This window comes from Hyperolius riggenbachi, chromosome 7 (assembly GCF_040937935.1).
Source record: "Hyperolius riggenbachi isolate aHypRig1 chromosome 7, aHypRig1.pri, whole genome shotgun sequence".
Classification (NCBI taxonomy): domain Eukaryota; kingdom Metazoa; phylum Chordata; class Amphibia; order Anura; family Hyperoliidae; genus Hyperolius; species Hyperolius riggenbachi.
Window position 1 is genome coordinate 162,655,103 of NC_090652.1, and position 18,960 is coordinate 162,674,062.

Genomic DNA, 18,960 nt, shown 5'->3' on the forward strand with positions numbered 1-18,960 from the left:
AGGAAAGTAAAGAAGAAAAAGAAAACTCAGCATGCCCTGCAATTTTCTTTGTGCAGCAGATGTACCAAATAAGAGCCAGGGAAATGGGGGAAGAAAAGTAAAAGTGTTTTGTTTTTTTTTAAACTCTTGGATTGCCTGGATAGCATCCTTATTACTTGTTTACCAGATAAAAACATGTTTTATTTTCTGCCTGATAGTTACAGTAAGTAAAAAGTGCATAAGTTTTCTGTGAAGAGCATTAGAAAGGTTCTGAAAAATGTACCTGAAGCATTACAAACATTTTAATACTACAGTAAGTGTTCTGCAAGAAAATATTGAACAAAAGTGCAAATGAAAAAACATACACAATAATACTTTTTTGAAAAATGATTATCGTCTTGATCTAGGAGGGGCGACCTTTCGGTTTTCTCTTGCACTAGACATCTGGGAGGCAGGTGACATCTGGGAATCAGTCTGTGATAATCCTGCCAATCATAAATCCAAAATTAATCCCTAAAAATAATTAGATGTTACAGTATAATAGTCATCACAAATAATATCACCCAACAAAAATAAGCTTCGCCTCCTAGATTGTAAGCTTGACTGGTCAGGTTTGTCTCCTCCTGTGTTATAATTTGTGCTTTGTTTGCAAGCTTGTCATCTGAACAGTTAACTAATATTAGTTAAAGGGAACCTAAACTGAGAAGGATATGGATTTTTATTTTTAAAATACCAGTTCCCTGACTCTCCTGCTGATCCTGTGTCTCTTTCAGTCACAGCCCCTGAACAAGCATGCAGATCAGGTGCTCTGACTGAAGTCAGACTGGATTAGCTGCATGCTTGTTTCAGGTGTGTAATTCAGCCACTATTGCAGCCAAAGAGATCAGCAGGACTGCTAACTTCCTGCGCTTTGGTTGCAGGAAGAGAGGGTGAGAATACAGTGTGCTCCGCTGCTGCAAGCCTGAAGACGAGAGACAACATTTAAAGCATAGGAGGTTTGGAGAGGAATATTCAAGGGGCTAAGAGGAGTTACTGGTTGTAATTGGGGACAAGGAGAGGTTATTGTCTGCACATGAGGAACCAGGAGGGGTTAAAGACTGCAATACTTTATGCAGTGCAGCCGGTTTACCCCTCCTGGTCCTGAAATGCTGCCATTAACCCCTCCTGGTCCTCAAGTACAGCAAGTAGCCCTTTGTGTAGCTGTGCATCTACCCACTTCTCACCTCCAGGGTCTGTCTTGACTTGACATTGAGAGGATTAGGCATTGGTGCTCTACTACATAAGTGTTTTTGGCCAGTACTGGGCCTGCAAAAAATGAGGGAAGATTGGGGCTCGTGCTGAAGTAAAAACTGAAGGCAATAGCTATGGTTAGACTTGATAGGGAGATTTAAAAGTTAAAAAAAAAAAATTAATAGAGAAATGGGGGGATAGGTTTTGGCTGTCGAAGGTACTAGGTAAGGATAAGGCACCAGGAAAGGGTTAATGTTGGGGAGGGAGTTCAGGTTAGGCCTCAGGATGGGGTTTTCATCAAGGGAATTGGTTAGGACTAGGCAAACGGAAGGCGGGGGATCGCAGTCACTTTCCCACTACCCAGCACTGACACCCAATCCTCTTGTACTGAAATTGATTGTAGTACACAATCCTTTTTTTCCCCCCCATTTGGCTGTCTTCTTCCCAGTTGAACTATCCACCTAGATCAGGGGTCTGCAAACTTGGCTCTCCAGCTTTTAAGGAACTACAAGGCCGGCAAATGCATTTGCCATTATGAATCATGACTGTGGCTGTCAGACTCCTGCAATGCATTGTGGGACTTGTAGTTCCTTAACCACTTCCCGACCGCCGTATATACAATTGGCGGCCGGGAAGTGGACCCCGCAAGGACCGCCGTATTGACAATTGGCGGCGGTCCTTGTAGGGGCATGGGCGGAGAATCGCGTCATCAGTGACGCGATCCTCCGCCTGGCGCCGCTCACCCGCCGCAACATCCCGCCGGCCATACGGAAGCGCCGGCGGGATGTTAACCCAACGATCGCCGCATACAAAGTGTATAATACACTTTATAATGTTTACAAAGTGTATTATACAGGCTGCCTCCTGCCCTGGTGGTCCCAGTGTCCGAGGGACCACCAGGGCAGGCTGCAGCCACCCTAGTCTGCACCCAAGCACACTGATTTCTCCCCCCCTGCCCCAGATCGCCCACAGCACCCCTCAGACCCCCCCCCTGCCCACCCCCCAGACCCCTGTTTGCACCCAATCACCCATCAATCACTCCCTGTCACTATCTAAAAACGCTATTTTTTTTTATCCCTCCCCTGCCCCCTCCTGATCACCCCCCACCCCTCAGATTCTCCCCAGACCCCCCCACCCCATGTACTGTATGCATCTATCCCCCCTGATCACCTGTCAATCACCCATCAATCACCCCCTGTCACTGCCACCCATCAATCAGCCCCTAACCTGCCCCTTGCGGGCAATCTGATAACCCACCCACACCAATAGATCGCCCGCAGATCCGACATCAGATCACCACCCAAGCGCAGCGTTTACATCTATTCTCTCCTCTAAACACCCACTAATTACCCATCAATCACCCCCTATCACTGTTACCCATCAGATCAGACCCTAATCTGCCCCTTGCGGGCACCCAATCACCCGCCTACACGCTCAGATTGCCCTCAGACCCCCCCTTATCAATTCGCCAGGGCATTATTTACATCTGTCCTTCCCTGTAATAACCCACTTATCACCTGTCAATCACCCCCTGTCACTGCCACCCATCAATCACCCCCTGTCACTGCCACCCATCAATCAGCCCCTAACCTGCCCCTTGCGGGCAATCTGATCACCCACCCACATCAATAGATCGCCCGTAGATCCGACATCAGATCACCACCCAAGCGCAGTGTTTACATCGATTGTCTCCTCTAAACACCCACTAATTACCCACTAATTACCCATCAATCACCCCCTATCACCACCTGTCACTGTTACCCATCACATCAGACCCTAATCTGCCCCTTGCGGGCACCCAATCACCCACCTACACGCTCAGATTGCCCTCAGACCCCCCCCCCCTTATCAATTCGCCAGTGCATTAGTTACATCTGTTCTTCCCTGTAATAACCCACTGATCACCTGTCGATCACCTGTCAATCACCCATCAATCACCCCCTGGCACTGCCACCCATCAATCACCCCCTGGCACTGCTACCCATCAATCACCCCCCTGTCACTGCCACTCATCAATCAGCCCCTAACCTGCCCCTTGCGGGCAATCTGATCACCCACACCAATAGTTTGCCCGCAAATCCGACATCAGATCACCACCCAAGCGCAGCGTTTACATCTATTCTCTCCTCTAAACACCCACTAATTACCCATCAATCACCCCCTATCACCACCTGTCACTGTTACCCATCAGATCAGACCCTAATCTGCCCCTTGCGGGCACCCAATCACCCGCCTACACGCTCAGATTGCCCTCAGACCCCCCCCCTTATCAATTCGCCAGTGCAATATTTACATCTGTTCTCCCCTGTAATAACCCACTGATTACCTGTCAATCACCTATCAATCACCCATCAATCACCCCCTGTCACTGCCACCCATCAATCACCCGCTGTCACTGCCACCCATCAATCACCCGCTGTCACTGCCACCCATCAATCAGCCCCTAACCTGCCCCTTGCGGGCAATCTGATCACCCACCCACACCAATAGATCGCCCGCAGATCCGACGTCCGATCACCTCCCAAGTGCAGTGTTTACATCTGTTCTCTACCCTAAACACCCACTAATTACCCATCAATCACCCCCTGTCACTGCTACCTATCAGATTATACCCCCTATCTGCCCCTAGGGCACTCAATCACCCGCCCACACCCTCAGAATGCTCTCAGACCCCAGCCCTGATCACCTCGCCAGTGCATTGCTTGCATCTATTCCCCCCTCTAATCACACCTTGAGACACCCATCAATCACCTCCTGTCACCCCCTAACACACCTACCCATCAGATCAGGCCCTAATTTGCCCCGTGTGGGCTACTGATCACTCGGCCAAACCCTCAGATCCGCCTCAGACCCCCTTCCGATCACCTCCCCAGTGCATTGATTGCATCTATTTTCCCCTCTAACCACCCCCTGAGACACCCATCAATCACCTCCTGTCACCCCCTAGCACTCCTATCCATCAGATCAGGCCCAATACAACCTGTCATCTAAAAGGCCACCCTGCTTATGACCGGTTCCACAAAATTCGCCCCCTCATAGACCACCTGTCATCAAAATTTGCAGATGCTTATACCCCTGAACAGTCATTTTGAGACATTTGGTTTCCAGACTACTCACGGTTTTAGGCCCGTAAAATGCCAGGGCGGTATAGGAACCCCACAAGTGACCCCATTTTAGAAAAAAAGACACCCCAAGGTATTCTGTTAGGTGTATGACGAGTTCATAGAAGATTTTATTTTTGTCAAAAGTTAGCGGAACTTGATTTTTATTGTTTTTTTTTCACAAAGTGTCATTTTTCACTAACGTGTGACAAAAAATAAAATCTTCTATGAACTCGCCATACACCTAACGGAATACCTTGGGGTGTCTTCTTTCTAAAATGGGGTCACTTGTGGGGTTCCTATACTGCCCTGGCATTTTAGGGGACCTAAACCGCGAGGAGTAGTCTAGAAAACAAATGCCTCAAAATGACCTGTGAATAGGACGTTGGGCCCCTTAGCGCACCTAGGCTGCAAAAAAGTGTCACACATGTGGTACCGCCGTACTCAGGAAAAGTAGTATAATGTGTTTTGGGGTGTATTTTTACACATACCCATGCTGGGTGGGAGAAATTTCTATGTAAATGGACAATTGTGTGTAAAAAACATCAAACAATTGTCATTTACAGAGATATTTCTCCCACTTAGCATGGGTATGTGTAAAAATACACCCCAAAACACATTGTACTACTTCTCCTGAGTACGGCGGTACCACATGTGTGGCACTTTTTTACACCCTAAGTACGCTAAGGGGCCCAAAGTCCAATGAGTACCTTTAGGATTTCACAGGTCATTTTGCAACATTTGGTTTCAAGACTACTCCTCACGGTTTAGGGCCCCTAAAATGCCAGGGCAGTATAGGAACCCCACAAATGACCCTATTCTAGAAAGAAGACACCTAAACGTATTCCGTTAGGAGTATGGTGAGTTCATAGAAGATTTTATTTTTTGTCCCAAGTTAGAGGAAAATGACACTTTGTGAAAAAAACCAATTAATATCAATTTCCGCTAACTTGTGACAAAAAAATAAAAAAACTTCTATGAACTCACCATACTCCTAACGGAATACCTTGGGGTGTCTTCTTTCTAAAATGGGGTCATTAGTGGGGTTCCTATACTGCCCTGGCATTTTAGGGGCCCTAAACCGTGAGGAGTAGTCTTGAAACAAAAATGACCTGTGAAATCCTAAAGGTACTCATTGGACTTTGGGCCCCTTAGCGCAGTTAGGGTGCAAAAAAGTGCCACACATGTGGTATCACCGTACTCGGGAGAAGTAGTACAATGCGTTTTGGGGTGTATTTTTACACATACCCATGCTGGGTGGGAGAAATACCGCTGTAAATGGACAATTGTGTGTAAAAAAATCAAAAGATTGTCATTTACAGAGGTATTTCTCCCACCCAGCATGGGTATGTGTAAAAATACACCCCAAAACACGTTGTACTACTTCTCCAGAGTATGGCGATACCACATGTGTGGCACTTTTTTGCACCCTAACTGCGCTAAAGGGCCCAAAGTCCAATGAGTACCTTTAGGATTTCACAGGTCATTTTGAGAAATTTCGTTTCAAGACTACTCCTCACGGTTTAGGGCCCCTAAAATGCCAGGGCACTATAGGAACCCCACAAATGACCCTATTTTAGAAAGAAGACACCCCAAGGTATTCCGTTAGGAGTATGGCGAGTTCATAGAAGATTTTATTTTTTGTCACAAGTTAGCGGAAATTGATTTTAATTGTGTTTTTTCACAAAGTGTCATTTTCCGCTAACTTTTGACAAAAAATAAAATCTTCTATGAACTCACCATACTCCTAACGGAATACCTTAGGGTGTCTTCTTTCTAAAATGGAGTCATTTGTGGGGTTCCTATACTGCCCTGGCATTTTAGGGGCCCTAAACCGTGAGGAGTAGTCTTGAAACGAAATTACTCAAAATGACCTGTGAAATCCTAAAGGTACTCATTGGACTTTAGGCCCTTTAGCGCAGTTAGGGTGCAAAAAAGTGCCACACATGTGGTATCGCCATACTCAGGAGAAGTAGTATGTGTTTTGGGGTGTATTTTTACACATACCCATGCTGAGTGGGAGAAAGATCTCTGTAAATGGACAATTGTGTGTAAAAAAAAATTAACACATTGTCATTTACAGAGTATTTCTCCCACCCAGCATGGGTATGTGTAAAAATACACCCCAAAACACATTATACTACTTCTCCTGAGTACGGCAATACCACATGTGTGGCACTTTTTTGCAGCCTAACTGCGCTAAGGGGTCCAAAGTCCAATGAGCACCTTTAGGCTTTACAGGGGTGCTTACAATTTAGCACCCCCCAAAATGTCAGGACAGTAAACACACCCCACAAATGACCCCATTTTGGAAAGTAGACCCTTCAAGGTATTCAGAGAGGGGCATGGTGAGTCCGTGGCAGATTTCATTTTTTTTTGTCGCAAGTTAGAAGAAATGGAAACTTTTTTTTTTTTTTTTTTCTCATAAAGTGTCATTTTCCGCTTACTTGTGACAAAAAATAATTTCTATGAACTCACTATGCCTCTCAGTGAATACTTTGGGATGTCTTCTTTCCAAAATGGGGTCATTTGGGGGGTATTTATACTATCCTGGAATTCTAGCCCCTCATGAAACATGACAGGGGGTCAGAAAAGTCATAGATGCTTGAAAATGAGAAAATTCACTTTTTGCACCATAGTTTGTAAACGCTATAACTTTTACCCAAACCAATAAATATACACTGAATGGGTTTTTTTTAATCAAAAACATGTTTGTCCACATTTTTTGCGCTGCATGTATACAGAAATTTTACTTTATTTGAAAAATGTCAGCACAGAAAGTTAAAAAAATCATTTTTTTTGCCAAAATTCATGTCTTTTTTGATGAATATAATAAAAAGTAAAAATCGCAGGAGCAATCAAATAGCACCAAAAGAAAGCTTTATTAGTGACAAGAAAAGGAGCCAAAATTCATTTAGGTGGTAGGTTGTATGAGCGAGCAATAAACCGTGAAAGCTGCAGCTTTCCTGAAGCCTGGAGGCCGCAATAGCAGCATAGGGGGCGATATACAGGCTGGGAACGCGAACAATCACTCGCGTTCCCATGCCTGTCGGCCGGTGACGGCGAAACCGGAAGTCGTCGCCGGCGGGTCCTGGGACATCGGAGCGGAGCTGCGAGGGCACCGATCGTCTGCTGGGGGCTGAGGGAAGCCCCAGGTGAGTTCATCTCATTATTTTTAGGTGACTTAAGGTTCGCTTTAAGGGGTAAAAAGCCCTAGGTCCTCAAGTGGTTAACAGATGGAGATCCAAGTTTGCAGATCACTAATCTAGATCGATATGAACAGAGCAGATGCTTTTGTTGCAAGTACAATTACGTAAGTGAATTATTGAAGAGTTGGGTATGCACTGTTATCTTTTAATTATTTTATCGTCTCAGGCTCCTCTTCAACAACCTAGTACAGTATACCTGACAGACAAAATGGTGCAACTGAAATCTCTAAATGTAATATTTTCCCTATTAGAACACCAATAAACAATACAAGTATTAAACTTAAACAGTCAAAAAAAAACCAAACCTCTACAATTCAGCAAACCTGTCAGACTGAACTAATTGAATGTAAATTATAGACTAGGCTCTGTCTGCAGTCTATAGTGAATCACTCACAATGCTTTCTTTATTCTTAGCAAAAAGATTTTTTTTTCAAACAATTATGTGAATTAGCAAGGTTAATATGTGCCATACCAACTTGTCATCTAAAGGGAGTAAACGTCTGCTTGAACACAAAATAGCTGCAGAGAAACTTACTTGGTATTTCATGCCTCCACTGCTCTGTACACTGTGGACACTGTGGCTCTGGCTTGCCTTTAAAATATTTGGCCACACAAGTCAAGTGTATCTTGATACCACAGTTCTCACAAATCTGTCCCTAAACACAGAAAAAAAAATGATAAGACTTACAATAAAAAGGCACTCCGAAGTGGATGGATCTAGATAAAACAAAATTGTCAGCAGCTAAACACTAGGGATGGTCAAACAAGATGCAAATTAAACTGAGTTGATGCAGGATTACCTAAACTGTGCACGCATATTTATGCAGCTTGTAAAAAGGACCAATGGAATTTCACCTTGGCAAGATTCGATTGGTCCATTCACGTTCCATAAATGTGCATACTAGATTTCCATAATGCTGCATCAATTCGAAACTTTATCAACACCTCTCCCACAAGCGTTCATAGTATCTGATGTATAGGTGTTCAAGAGCTAAGTTAAAATTGCATTATAAACTGAAATACAAGGAAATCAATAAATACACGTATTACAATCAAATCATACTGGCAACATTTTAGTTCCCACCATAAACACAAAACGTGCAGTTGTCTATAATTAAAAATGTAATTAAGAAAAAAAAAAAATTGAAATATAAAAATATGAAAATAAAAAACAAAAACACTTTATAATATCTCCTTCATGGAGTAAAATAAGTCATGCTTAGCTCACTGCTAGGTGGCAAGCCTCGTTACATGTGTATGAAGCTTTACAGCATCTTCCAGCATGCCACCTGATGGTACTTCTCCACTAATCCTTGGTAATCGCTCTCAATGTTAGCCAAAGCTAGTTTACCCATGATTTTATACCTCATATCAATTGCTGTACTCTATAATGGCAAGGTAGGCAGTGAAGTTCCAGCTTTGGGTGTTCGCTGCACATACAGTTCTTCTGAAGCTTCTTGGGTCTGAGGTGTAATGTGTAGGCAATCTGTATCAGGTTCAGAGCAGCTTCCTCATCACTCGCTCAGCCATCCCCTCAGTCCTCCTGGCGAATGTACAATCCCTCCATAACAAAACGGACGAACTATGCCTCCTCTGCGACAAGAGAGACCTTGGCAGTTACACTCCGGCCCTCTGCTTCACGGAAACATGGCTACATGAGGACATCCCCGATAACGCCCTCCTTCTCCCGGGCTTCAGCATCATCCGAGCAGATCGAGACCCGATCCTCTCGGGGGAAAAAAAGAGGTGGTGGCATCTGCTTCTACATCAGCTCCTCATGGTGCCCCACCCCGACGATACTCGACAGGAAGTGCTCTTCGGACCTGGAACCACTACTTATCAACTGTAGACCGCCATACTCACCACGGGAGTTTTCCTCTTATGCCCTTGCTGGAGTATACATCCCCCCTGATGCCGACATCAAATCTGCCCTACTGGTCCTAAGCGAGACCATCTCGCAGTGGGAGACGTCCCTTCCGGACTCACTGTTCATCATAACGGGCAATTTCAACATGGCCAACCTGCGTCAGGAGATGCCACGCTATCACCAGCATGTAACGTGCCCCACCAGAGGACCGAACACCCTGGACCACTGCTACACAGCACTGAAGGATGCGTACATAGCGGCTCCATGGACAGCCCTGGGTTCCTCGGATCACTGTCTTATCCACCTTATCCCTACCTACAGGAGGCGCCTAGAATCAGCTAAACCGATCAGTAAATCTGCCAAGGTGTGGTCAAACGAGGCCATACTGAAACTGCAAGCCTGCTTTGAATGCACTGATTAAAGGTCCCTGGAAGCGTCAGACCTGGATGAATGGGCAGATAACGTCGCCTCATACATCAGTTTCTGCGAGAATTCGTGTGTACCAACGAAATCCTTCAAGGTGTACCCGAACAACAAGCCGTGGTTCACCAACAAGCTACGGAAACTACGGAGGCGAAAGGAGGCTGCACACAAGTTCGGCAACCAGGAGGACTATAGGAAGGCAAGAAACTATCTTAAGCGGGAGCGGCCAAAAAAAGAGTATGCCGAGAAAATCAAACTCAACCTGCGCTCAAATGACTCACGTGCTGTATGGAAGGGGCTGAAGGCCGCCACAAACTATAAGCCACAACCACAGCATGCAACACCCAGCCCGATACTAGCAGAAGAACTCAGCAGATTCTACTGCAGGTTCGAGAACCAGGAAGAACCGGAGGAGACTCAGGTATCGGCTACCCCTCCTCCATGCCCTGCTGACAACACCCTAAGTCTGCCCTCTCCCACGGTGGTGAGTGAGGCCGAGGTCCTGCGCCTCCTATCAACCCTAAATGCCAGGAAAGCCCCCGGGCCCGGACGGAGTATCTCCAGCATGCCTGAAAAACTGCGGTAGGCAACTTGCTCCAATTCTCTCTGCTATCTTCACCAAGTCCCTGGGGGAAGGCAAGGTCCCTGCGTGCTTCAAGAGGTCTACCATCATACCTGTGCCTAAGAAACAAGGAGTCACCGAACTAAACAACTTTAGGCCCGTGGCCCTGACGTCCGTCATCATGAAAACCATGGAGCGTGCGGTCCTGGCCTACCTCAAGCTCTCCACTTCGCCCCTCCTTGACCCCCTCCAGTTTGCATATAGAGCAAACAGGTCCACTGATGATGCAATCAATATCTGCCTAGAGCTCATCAACGACCACCTTGACAGGCCGGACACATACGCTAGAATACTACTCCTGGACTTCAGCTTGGCCTTTAATACCATCTGCCCACGCATTCTCCAACAGGACCTAGCTGCACTGGAGGTCCACCCCAGTCTACAAGTTTGGATCACAGACTTTCTTACCAACAGGTCCCAAGTCGTCAGACTGGGCGATATCCACTCTCAAGCAGCGGCCACAAACACAGGAGCTCCTCAAGGCTGCGTACAGTCACCATTGCTGTTCTCCCTCTACACAAACAATTGTAGGTCTGAGGCAGACTCTGTCAAGGTCATCAAGTTCGCTGATGACACCACCATCGTTGGCCTTGTCACCAAGGATAATGTCCGAGAGTACTGTCAGCAGGTGGAGAGAATTTGCAACTGGAGCAAGGAGAACAGGCTGGTGCTAAACACCGAAAAAAACGTTGAGTTAATCATTGACTTCAGGAGGTCTGCTCCCTCCCCTCCTCCAATCTACATTGGTGGCAGCGAGGTAACCAGAGTATCCTGCACCCGGTTTCTAGGTACTACCATCTCCTGTGACCTAAGCTGGAAGCCGAACATCACTGCCACTCAACAGAAGGCCCAACAAAGACTCTTCTTCCTCCGCCAGCTGAGAAAGTTCGGCATGACTCAAGAAATTCTAACCAGCTTTTACTCCGCCACCATTGAGTCGATCCTCTGCTCTTCCATCTTGGTGTGGTATGCTGGCACCACTGTCAATGATAGGGACAAACTACAGAGAGTCATCCGGTCAGCTGAGAGGATCATTGGGTGCCCCCTCCCCTCACTTGCCCTACTATACAACAAAAGACTTAAATCCAGGGCATTGAGGATTGCAAATGATTCCTCACACCCAGGCCACCGCTACTTCAGCATCCTGCCCCTGGGCCGGAGACTACAAGCCATCTCCACTAAGACCACGAGACACAGGAACTCGTTCTTCCCCTCGACAGTCAGCCTCCTAAACTCCCTCCACATTCTGCCATCAAGCAAGCTCTAACGAACGGCGAGGCTGGTGGCGCTAACGCTGAACAACCAGCCCACAAGACTAACTATTAGACATCTCAGTGACACACTGGGAATGTGATGTGTATTACAATGTAATGTTAATCTGATGTCTGTTGTGTGTCTCTCTCTATGTATTCTTTCTGAGCTATTGTATTGTGCCAAAAACAATTCCGGGCATGACCCCTCATGCTTGGCGAAATAAAAGGATTCTGATTCTGACTAATAACATCCAGTTCTTCTTCTTGGTCTTCTGAGGTCTGTGGCATAATGTGTAGTCAATCTACCAATACCTTTTCACAGTTAGCCTGGCTGTAGATGAACTTCCTAACTGTAGTCCCTTCATACATTTCATATATCCTCTCTCATTAGTTTGTTATACCAGCATTATAGCATTTCCAGTTCTTTTTTGTCCAGGTGCCACAATATTAGGATGTGAAAAATACGGGAACAAGCTACACATCAAAGACCCCAATCCCCCCCCACACACACACACACACACACACAAAAGGGGAAAGGTATGTGCATCTTCTGGTGTGAATGTGCCACCACATACCAAGTTCCTGTGCTGACCACCGCTTACTTGGAGTTGGCCCGAATACAATACGGCAATGTCCACGCCTCTATTTTGCTCCCTTCTGTCTCCAACCCTTAAATACTGGTAACTGCATCCCTGTGGTCCCTGTCCTGCTTGTCAGTTATGTCTCTGCTCCCTCCAGTGCACATGCTGAAGGTGGGTGCAGGAAGCATTGCCACTCACCCCCATCCCAGCATTGTGTCCCCAAGGTCTGTTCCATTTTGCAGCAATGACCCTGGCTTTGCTCCGCTCCCCTTCCTCCGATGCACATACTGAAGATGGGTGCAGGAAGCACTGCCACTCACCCTCCATCCTGGGAGCAGCGGCTCTGCTCTCCATACACCAGCAGCCATTGTCCTGTTATGGAGGGTGAGTGGCAATGCTTACTGCACCTATCTTCAGTATGTGCATCAGAGGGAGGGGTAGAAGCAAAGCTGGAGACATTGCCGTATTGTATTACGTTTAATACACGTTTTGTTACAATATTCTGTAGGAAAGGATCAGGCTGGCACCATCAGCTCTTTTATGGATGAATTTATTAGACTGTCATAATAAACAGCAACGTTTCGAAGCAGACTCCTGCCTTGTCAAGCTATAACTGCCATAGCTTAAAGGAGCAGGAGCCTGCTCGGAAACGTTACTGTTTATTACGACAATCTAATAAATTCATCCATAAAAGAGCTCTGATGGTGCTGGCCTGGTACTTTCCATGTGACTTACTCAGGTGGTGACCGAGCGGCCTTGAAACATCTATTTACACTATTGGAGAGAGTGCATCTTTGCTACTACTACTTTACAATATTCTGTAGTGACATTTGGCCCTAGTTAGAATTATAGGCACAGACTTGTTTGTATTTTCCATAATAGCAATGGGTGTCCCAAACATGTGGTCACAAAACATCTGACATTACCATTGGCATATGCCATAGACTCCATTAACACAAGAAATTCCAAAATAGTATCAGTTAATACAATTATCCTTGCAGCTGTAGTTAATGTATTTTCTCATCTCCTGGCTTAAGCTGCCCATAGACCTAACGATTATGGGCAGATTCGACAGACAAATTTATCTCTAATCGAATAGGATTAGAGATAAATTTGTCTTTGTTGATGCTGCCCATACACTACAGGCCGATTTCCGTCCGATTTCAGCATGAAATCTTCAGGGAATCGTATTAGACGCTGCCCCCAATGTATTAATGTTCCCCCCCTGTGTGTGCATTTATACATTACCTGTCCTGTAGCAGCCTCCGCACAGTGTCCGTAACCTCCAGACGGCTCTCCGTACACGCTACTGGCGCATAGCGTCTAACGTCAGACAATATGTGCCAGTGTACGGAGAGCCGCCCGGAAGTTACGGGACATCGTGTAGAGGCAACAGGACAGGTAACGTATAAATGCACACACAGGGGGGCACATTTATACATTGCGGCAGCAGCGGGGGTTTCATAACCTTGTTGCTCGTTCCAAAATTGCCCACCGTACCGCCCCACACCCTACCAACCAACTTCGGCCCGACATCTTGCGGCATCCGTGATCGACCATGCGACTGATTTCCGCCCAAAAATTGGTTGCTTTGTCGAACGAGCATGCACTTGGCAGCACCAATTTTCATCCAATTCGATTAGAATAATCAAATTGGATGGTCGATTGGCTGCCAAGTCGCCTGATGTATGGCCACCTGATGTCGGCCAGACACAGGGATTAAAACTTTTGTTTGAAGATGTAAATTACAGTCCCTGCCTAATCACTAACCTCAGGAACTTGGAGGGAGAAGCTCCACAAGACACCCCTGCACCATGGATGCATCAGGTTGAATATATATATATATATATATATATATATATATATATATATATATATATATATATATATATATATATATATATATATATATATATATATATATATATATATATATATATATATTTCCTTGTTTTTTGTCCTTTAAACCTAGGTACGTCATGGGCCCAGTGCACACCAAAACCGCTAGCAGATCCGCAATACGCTAGCGGTTTTGGGAGCTGATTTAAGAGCAATTCCAGGTATGTTTAGAGAGGTTTTCTAAACATACCTAGCGGTTTTGGGTGAGTTTTTGTGTAGCAGATTTCATATATTGTTACTGTAAAAGCTGTTACTGAACAGCTTCTGTAACAAAAATGCCTGGCAAACCGCTCTGAAGTAGCGTTTTTCAGAGCGGTTTGCGTTTTTCCTATACTTTACATTGAGGGCAAAACGCTTCCGAAAACCGCAAACGCGCAGCAGGAGGCGCGTTTGCGGTTTGGCAAAAACCTCAAACCGCTGGTGTGCACCATCCCATTGCAATACATTAGCCAAGCGTTTTTATAGGCGGATGCGGCCGGCGGATCGCTCCAAAAACCGCTCGGTGTGCACTGGGCCTTATGGTCAGGTGCATCTTATGATGTAAAAAATAAATATCTGAGCTAAGTCTGAGCTAAGTGTGTATGTGTGAATATACAGTATATATTAGTCATTTACACATACTCCTCAAGCATGTTATAGATACACTATTTAACCACTTGAGGACCACTTGAGGACTAATAAAGCTTTCTTTTGGTGCTATTTGATTGCTGCTACGATGTTTACTTTTTATTATATTCATCAAAAAAGACAGGAATTTTGTCAAAAAAAAAGTTTTTTTTTTAACTTTCAGTGCTGACATTTTTCAAATAAAGTAAAATTTCTGTATACATGCAGCACGAAAAATGTGGACAAACATGTTTTTGATAAAAAAAAAAAAAACCCATTCAGCCTATATTTATTGGTTTGGGTAAAAGTTATAGCGTTTACAAACTATGGTGCAAAAAGTGAATTTTCCCATTTTCCAGCATCTCTGACTTTTCCGAGCACCTGACATGTTTCATGAGGGGCTAGAATTCCAGGATAGTATAAATACCCCCCAAATGACTCCATTTTGGAAAAAAGACATCCCAAAGTATTCACTGAGAGGCATAGTGAGTTCATAGAAGATATTTTTTGTCACAAGTAAGCGGAAAATGACACTTTGTGACCAAAAAAAAAAAAAAAAAAAGTTTCCATTTCTTCTAACTTGCGACAAAAAAAAATGAAATCTGCCACAGACTCACCATGCCCCTCTCTGAATACCTTGGAGTGTCTACTTTCCAAAATGGGGTCATTTGTGGGGTGTGTTCACTGTCCTGACATTTTGGGGGGTGCTAAATTGTAAGCACCCCTGTAAAGCCTAAAGGTGCTCATTGGACTTTGGGCCCCTTAGCGCAGTTAGGCTGCAAAAAAGTGCCACACATGTGGTATTGCCGTACTCAGGAGAAGTAGTATAATGTGTTTTGGGGTGTATTTTTACACATACCCATGCTGGGTGGGAGAAATATCTCTGTAAATGACAATTGTTTGATTTTTTTTTTTTTACACACAATTGTCCATTTACAGAGAGATTTCTCCCACCCAGCATGGGTATGTGTAAAAATACACCCCAAAACACATTATACTACTTCTCCTGAGTACAGCGGTACCACATGTGTGACACTTTTTTGCAGCCTAGGTGCGCTAAGGGGCCCAACGTCCTATTCACAGGTTATTTTGAGGCATTTGTTTTCTAGACTACTCCTCACGGTTTAGGGCCCCTAAAATGCCAGGGCAGTATAGGAACCCCACAAATGACCCCATTCTAGAAAGAAGACACCCCAAGGTATTCCCCGTTAGGTGTATGGCGAGTTCATAGAAGATTTTATTTTTTGTCACAAGTTAGTGAAAAATGACACTGAAAAAAAAAACCAAAAATCAATTTCTGCTAACTTTTGACAAAAAAATAAAATCTTCTATGAACTCGTCATACACCTAACAGAATACCTTGGGGTGTCTTTTCTAAAATGGGGTCACTTGTGGGGTTCCTATACCGCCCTGGCATTTTACGGGCCCAAAACCCTGAGTAGTCTGGAAACCAAAATGTCTCAAAATGACTGTTCAGGGGTATAAGCATCTGCAAATTTTGATGACAGGTGGTCTATGAGGGGGCGAATTTTGTGGAACCGGTCATAAGCAGGGTGGCCTTTTAGATCAGCGTTTTTCAACCAGTGTTCCGCGGCACACTAGTGTGCCGCGAGACGTTGCCTGGTGTGCCGTCCTCTTCTCCCCCTCCCGCCCATCCCCGCGGCCGCCGCTGTTATTACCTTAGCAGCGGCCGCTCTCCCCTCTCCAGCGCATGTATTTATTCAAGCAGCGTATCTCCCGGCTGCTCTGTGTGTGATGCGCAGGAAGCAGGGCTCGGTTACCATAGTAACGGCGATACATATCGCCGCTACAGGAAGCCGCTGCCATGCTTCCTGCCGGATAACAGAGCAGCCGGAGAAGGGAGAGCGGCAGCTGTTAAGGTAATAACAGCGGGGGGCACCACCTACCCATAATGGCTATACCAGGGCACTATACTAGCTATCCTGGGCACTATACTGTGGCACTATACTGTCTATACTGGGGCACTATTCTGGCTATACTGGGGCACTATACTAGCTATACTGGGGCACTATACTAGCTATACTGGGGCACTATACTAGCTATACTGGGGCACTATACTAACTATACTGGAGCACTATACTGGCTATACTGAGGCAACTAAACTCCCTACACTGGGGCAACTATGCTAGCTATGCAGCCGCACCCCAGCCCCCCCCCTCCCCCCCTCATAGCCTGCTGCGCACGGCACTGACCACTAGGTCGCGCAAACAACCGGGGGCGTTCTGAGGGTGTGGGCGGGTGATTGAGTGCCCTAGGGGCAGATAGGGGTCTAATCTGATAGGTAGCAGTGACAGGGGGTGATTGATGGGTAATTAGTGGGTGTTTAGGGTAGAGAACAGATGTAAACAATGCACTTGGGGGGTGATCTGACGTCGGATCTGCGGGCGATCTATTGGTGTGGGTGGGTGATTAGATTGCCCGCAAGGGGCAGGTTAGGGGCTGATTGATGGGTGGCAGTGACAGGGGGTGATTGATGGGTGGCAGTGACAGGGGGTGATTGACAGGTGATCAGTGGGTTATTACAGGGAAGAACAGATGTAAATATTGCACTGGCGAGGGGTGGGGGGGTGATTAGGAGGGAGCAGGGGGCAGTTTAGGGCATAAAAAAAAATAGCGTTGACAGATAGTGACAGGGAGTCATTGATGGGTGATTAGGGGGGGTGATTGGGTGCAAAGAGGGGTCTGGGGGTGCTGTGGGCGATCAGGGGGCAGGGGGAAAATCAGTGTGCTTGGGTGCAGACTAGGGTGGCTGCAGCCTGCCCTGGTGGTCCCTCGGACACTGGGACCACCAGGGCAGGAGGCAGCCTGTATAATACACTTTGTATACATTACAAAGTGTATTATACACTTTGTATGCGGCGATCCGGGTGCTAGTAACCCGCCGGCGCTTCAGAACGGCCGGCGGGTTACAGCGCGAGGGGGGGGCGGAGCCAGGTGCCGGCGGCCGATCGCGGCACGAATGACGCGATCGCGCCGCCCATGCCCGTAAAAGGACCGCCGTCATTTGTCTATACGGCGGTCCTTGCGGGGTCCACTTCCCGGCCGCCAATTGTATATACGGCGGTCGGGAAGTGGTTAATAAAGGATACTGTTAGGTCTGTGATTTTCTGTGGTATCAGGAGATAATAAACCATCATTTGTTACATTCTTATACGTTCCCAGTGCGCGCACGGATGGGACCGCGCGCATGTCCTCCACCTCTATCAGAAGTCCGCCCACGTGCCCAGGCACAACGGACGCAGGCACTCAGGGACAGGTGTTTTAATATATAGGATGTGGTATTAGCTATAGAACAGAGGCCATTTCAATTACTGGAATACAGCAACAGAGCTTATTGTAATGAAAAACTGTACTACTAGGGAATGAACACAAAAGCGGAATACTTCAACAGTAATCTATATGTTCAATCTAAAAATCATTGATGCACAGAAAGCATTTGCCCATACCAAGTAATCAGATTTCAGTTTACTACACCATAAGAATATTTGCAATTGCCTTCTACATGCTTGACAGGGCATACGCCATAAACAAACAAAAAAATGAATACTGTAAAAGGAAAGAAAAGGAAGCAAAAAGAATACTTACCTGTATTGCAATGTTGTGGCATATATTGCAAGTTTTCACTATATCTTGGTAAGTATTCTTAATGTAATGTTCCATTTCCATTACACAGCGTGCATGAAGACTGTATTCTCCATCTTTCTATAATGAGGGGAAAAAAATTGGTTGATTAGAATACATGGCTTGTAGAGGTATTTTAACCACATATGGTTTCTGGATGCAAGTCTCACGTTTAGTGCTTCTGTAGGTTCCAGACGTGAGACTTCATGTCCTGCACTAATAGCTGTTTCCGCATGCCCCCGTTGCATGTGCACTTGTACAAGTAAAGCATTCAATAAAGTTGCCCAAAAAAAAAGTAAAAAAAATATATAAATAAAAAAAGTTTATGAAATTAACAGGGTCGCATTAACAAAAAAAAATAAATAAAAAAATCTATATTGAAGTTTTAACCCCTACCAAGCCAATTAACCCCTTATGTTACCTATACTTGGCCTTAACCATTTAAGGACCGCAGTGATTGAAATCTATGCCCTGTTTTGGTGGGCTTTTGGCTGGTAGGGCGTAGATTTCAATCACTGTCCGCAGCATGCATCCGCCGCTACCCGCCG

General features: G+C 45.7%; 1 protein-coding gene across 3 annotated transcripts in view; it reads right to left on the bottom strand.

The window, feature by feature from the left end:
- Positions 1 to 263: 263 nt before the first annotated feature.
- Positions 264 to 18,960, bottom strand: part of NSMCE1 (NSE1 homolog, SMC5-SMC6 complex component) — a 46,470-nt gene continuing 27,773 nt past the window's right edge. For 2 of the 3 annotated variants that reach the window (XM_068246890.1, XM_068246887.1), the window contains 3 exons: positions 18,377 to 18,493; positions 8,055 to 8,175; positions 264 to 464 (listed from right to left, as the gene is read on the bottom strand). In XM_068246890.1, the coding sequence (XP_068102991.1) occupies positions 370 to 464; positions 8,055 to 8,175; positions 18,377 to 18,493 (333 nt within the window). In that variant the 3' untranslated portion in view covers positions 264 to 369. The remainder of the gene's footprint in view (positions 465 to 8,054; positions 8,176 to 18,376; positions 18,494 to 18,960) is intronic. The other variant, XM_068246888.1, reaches the window with a different exon arrangement.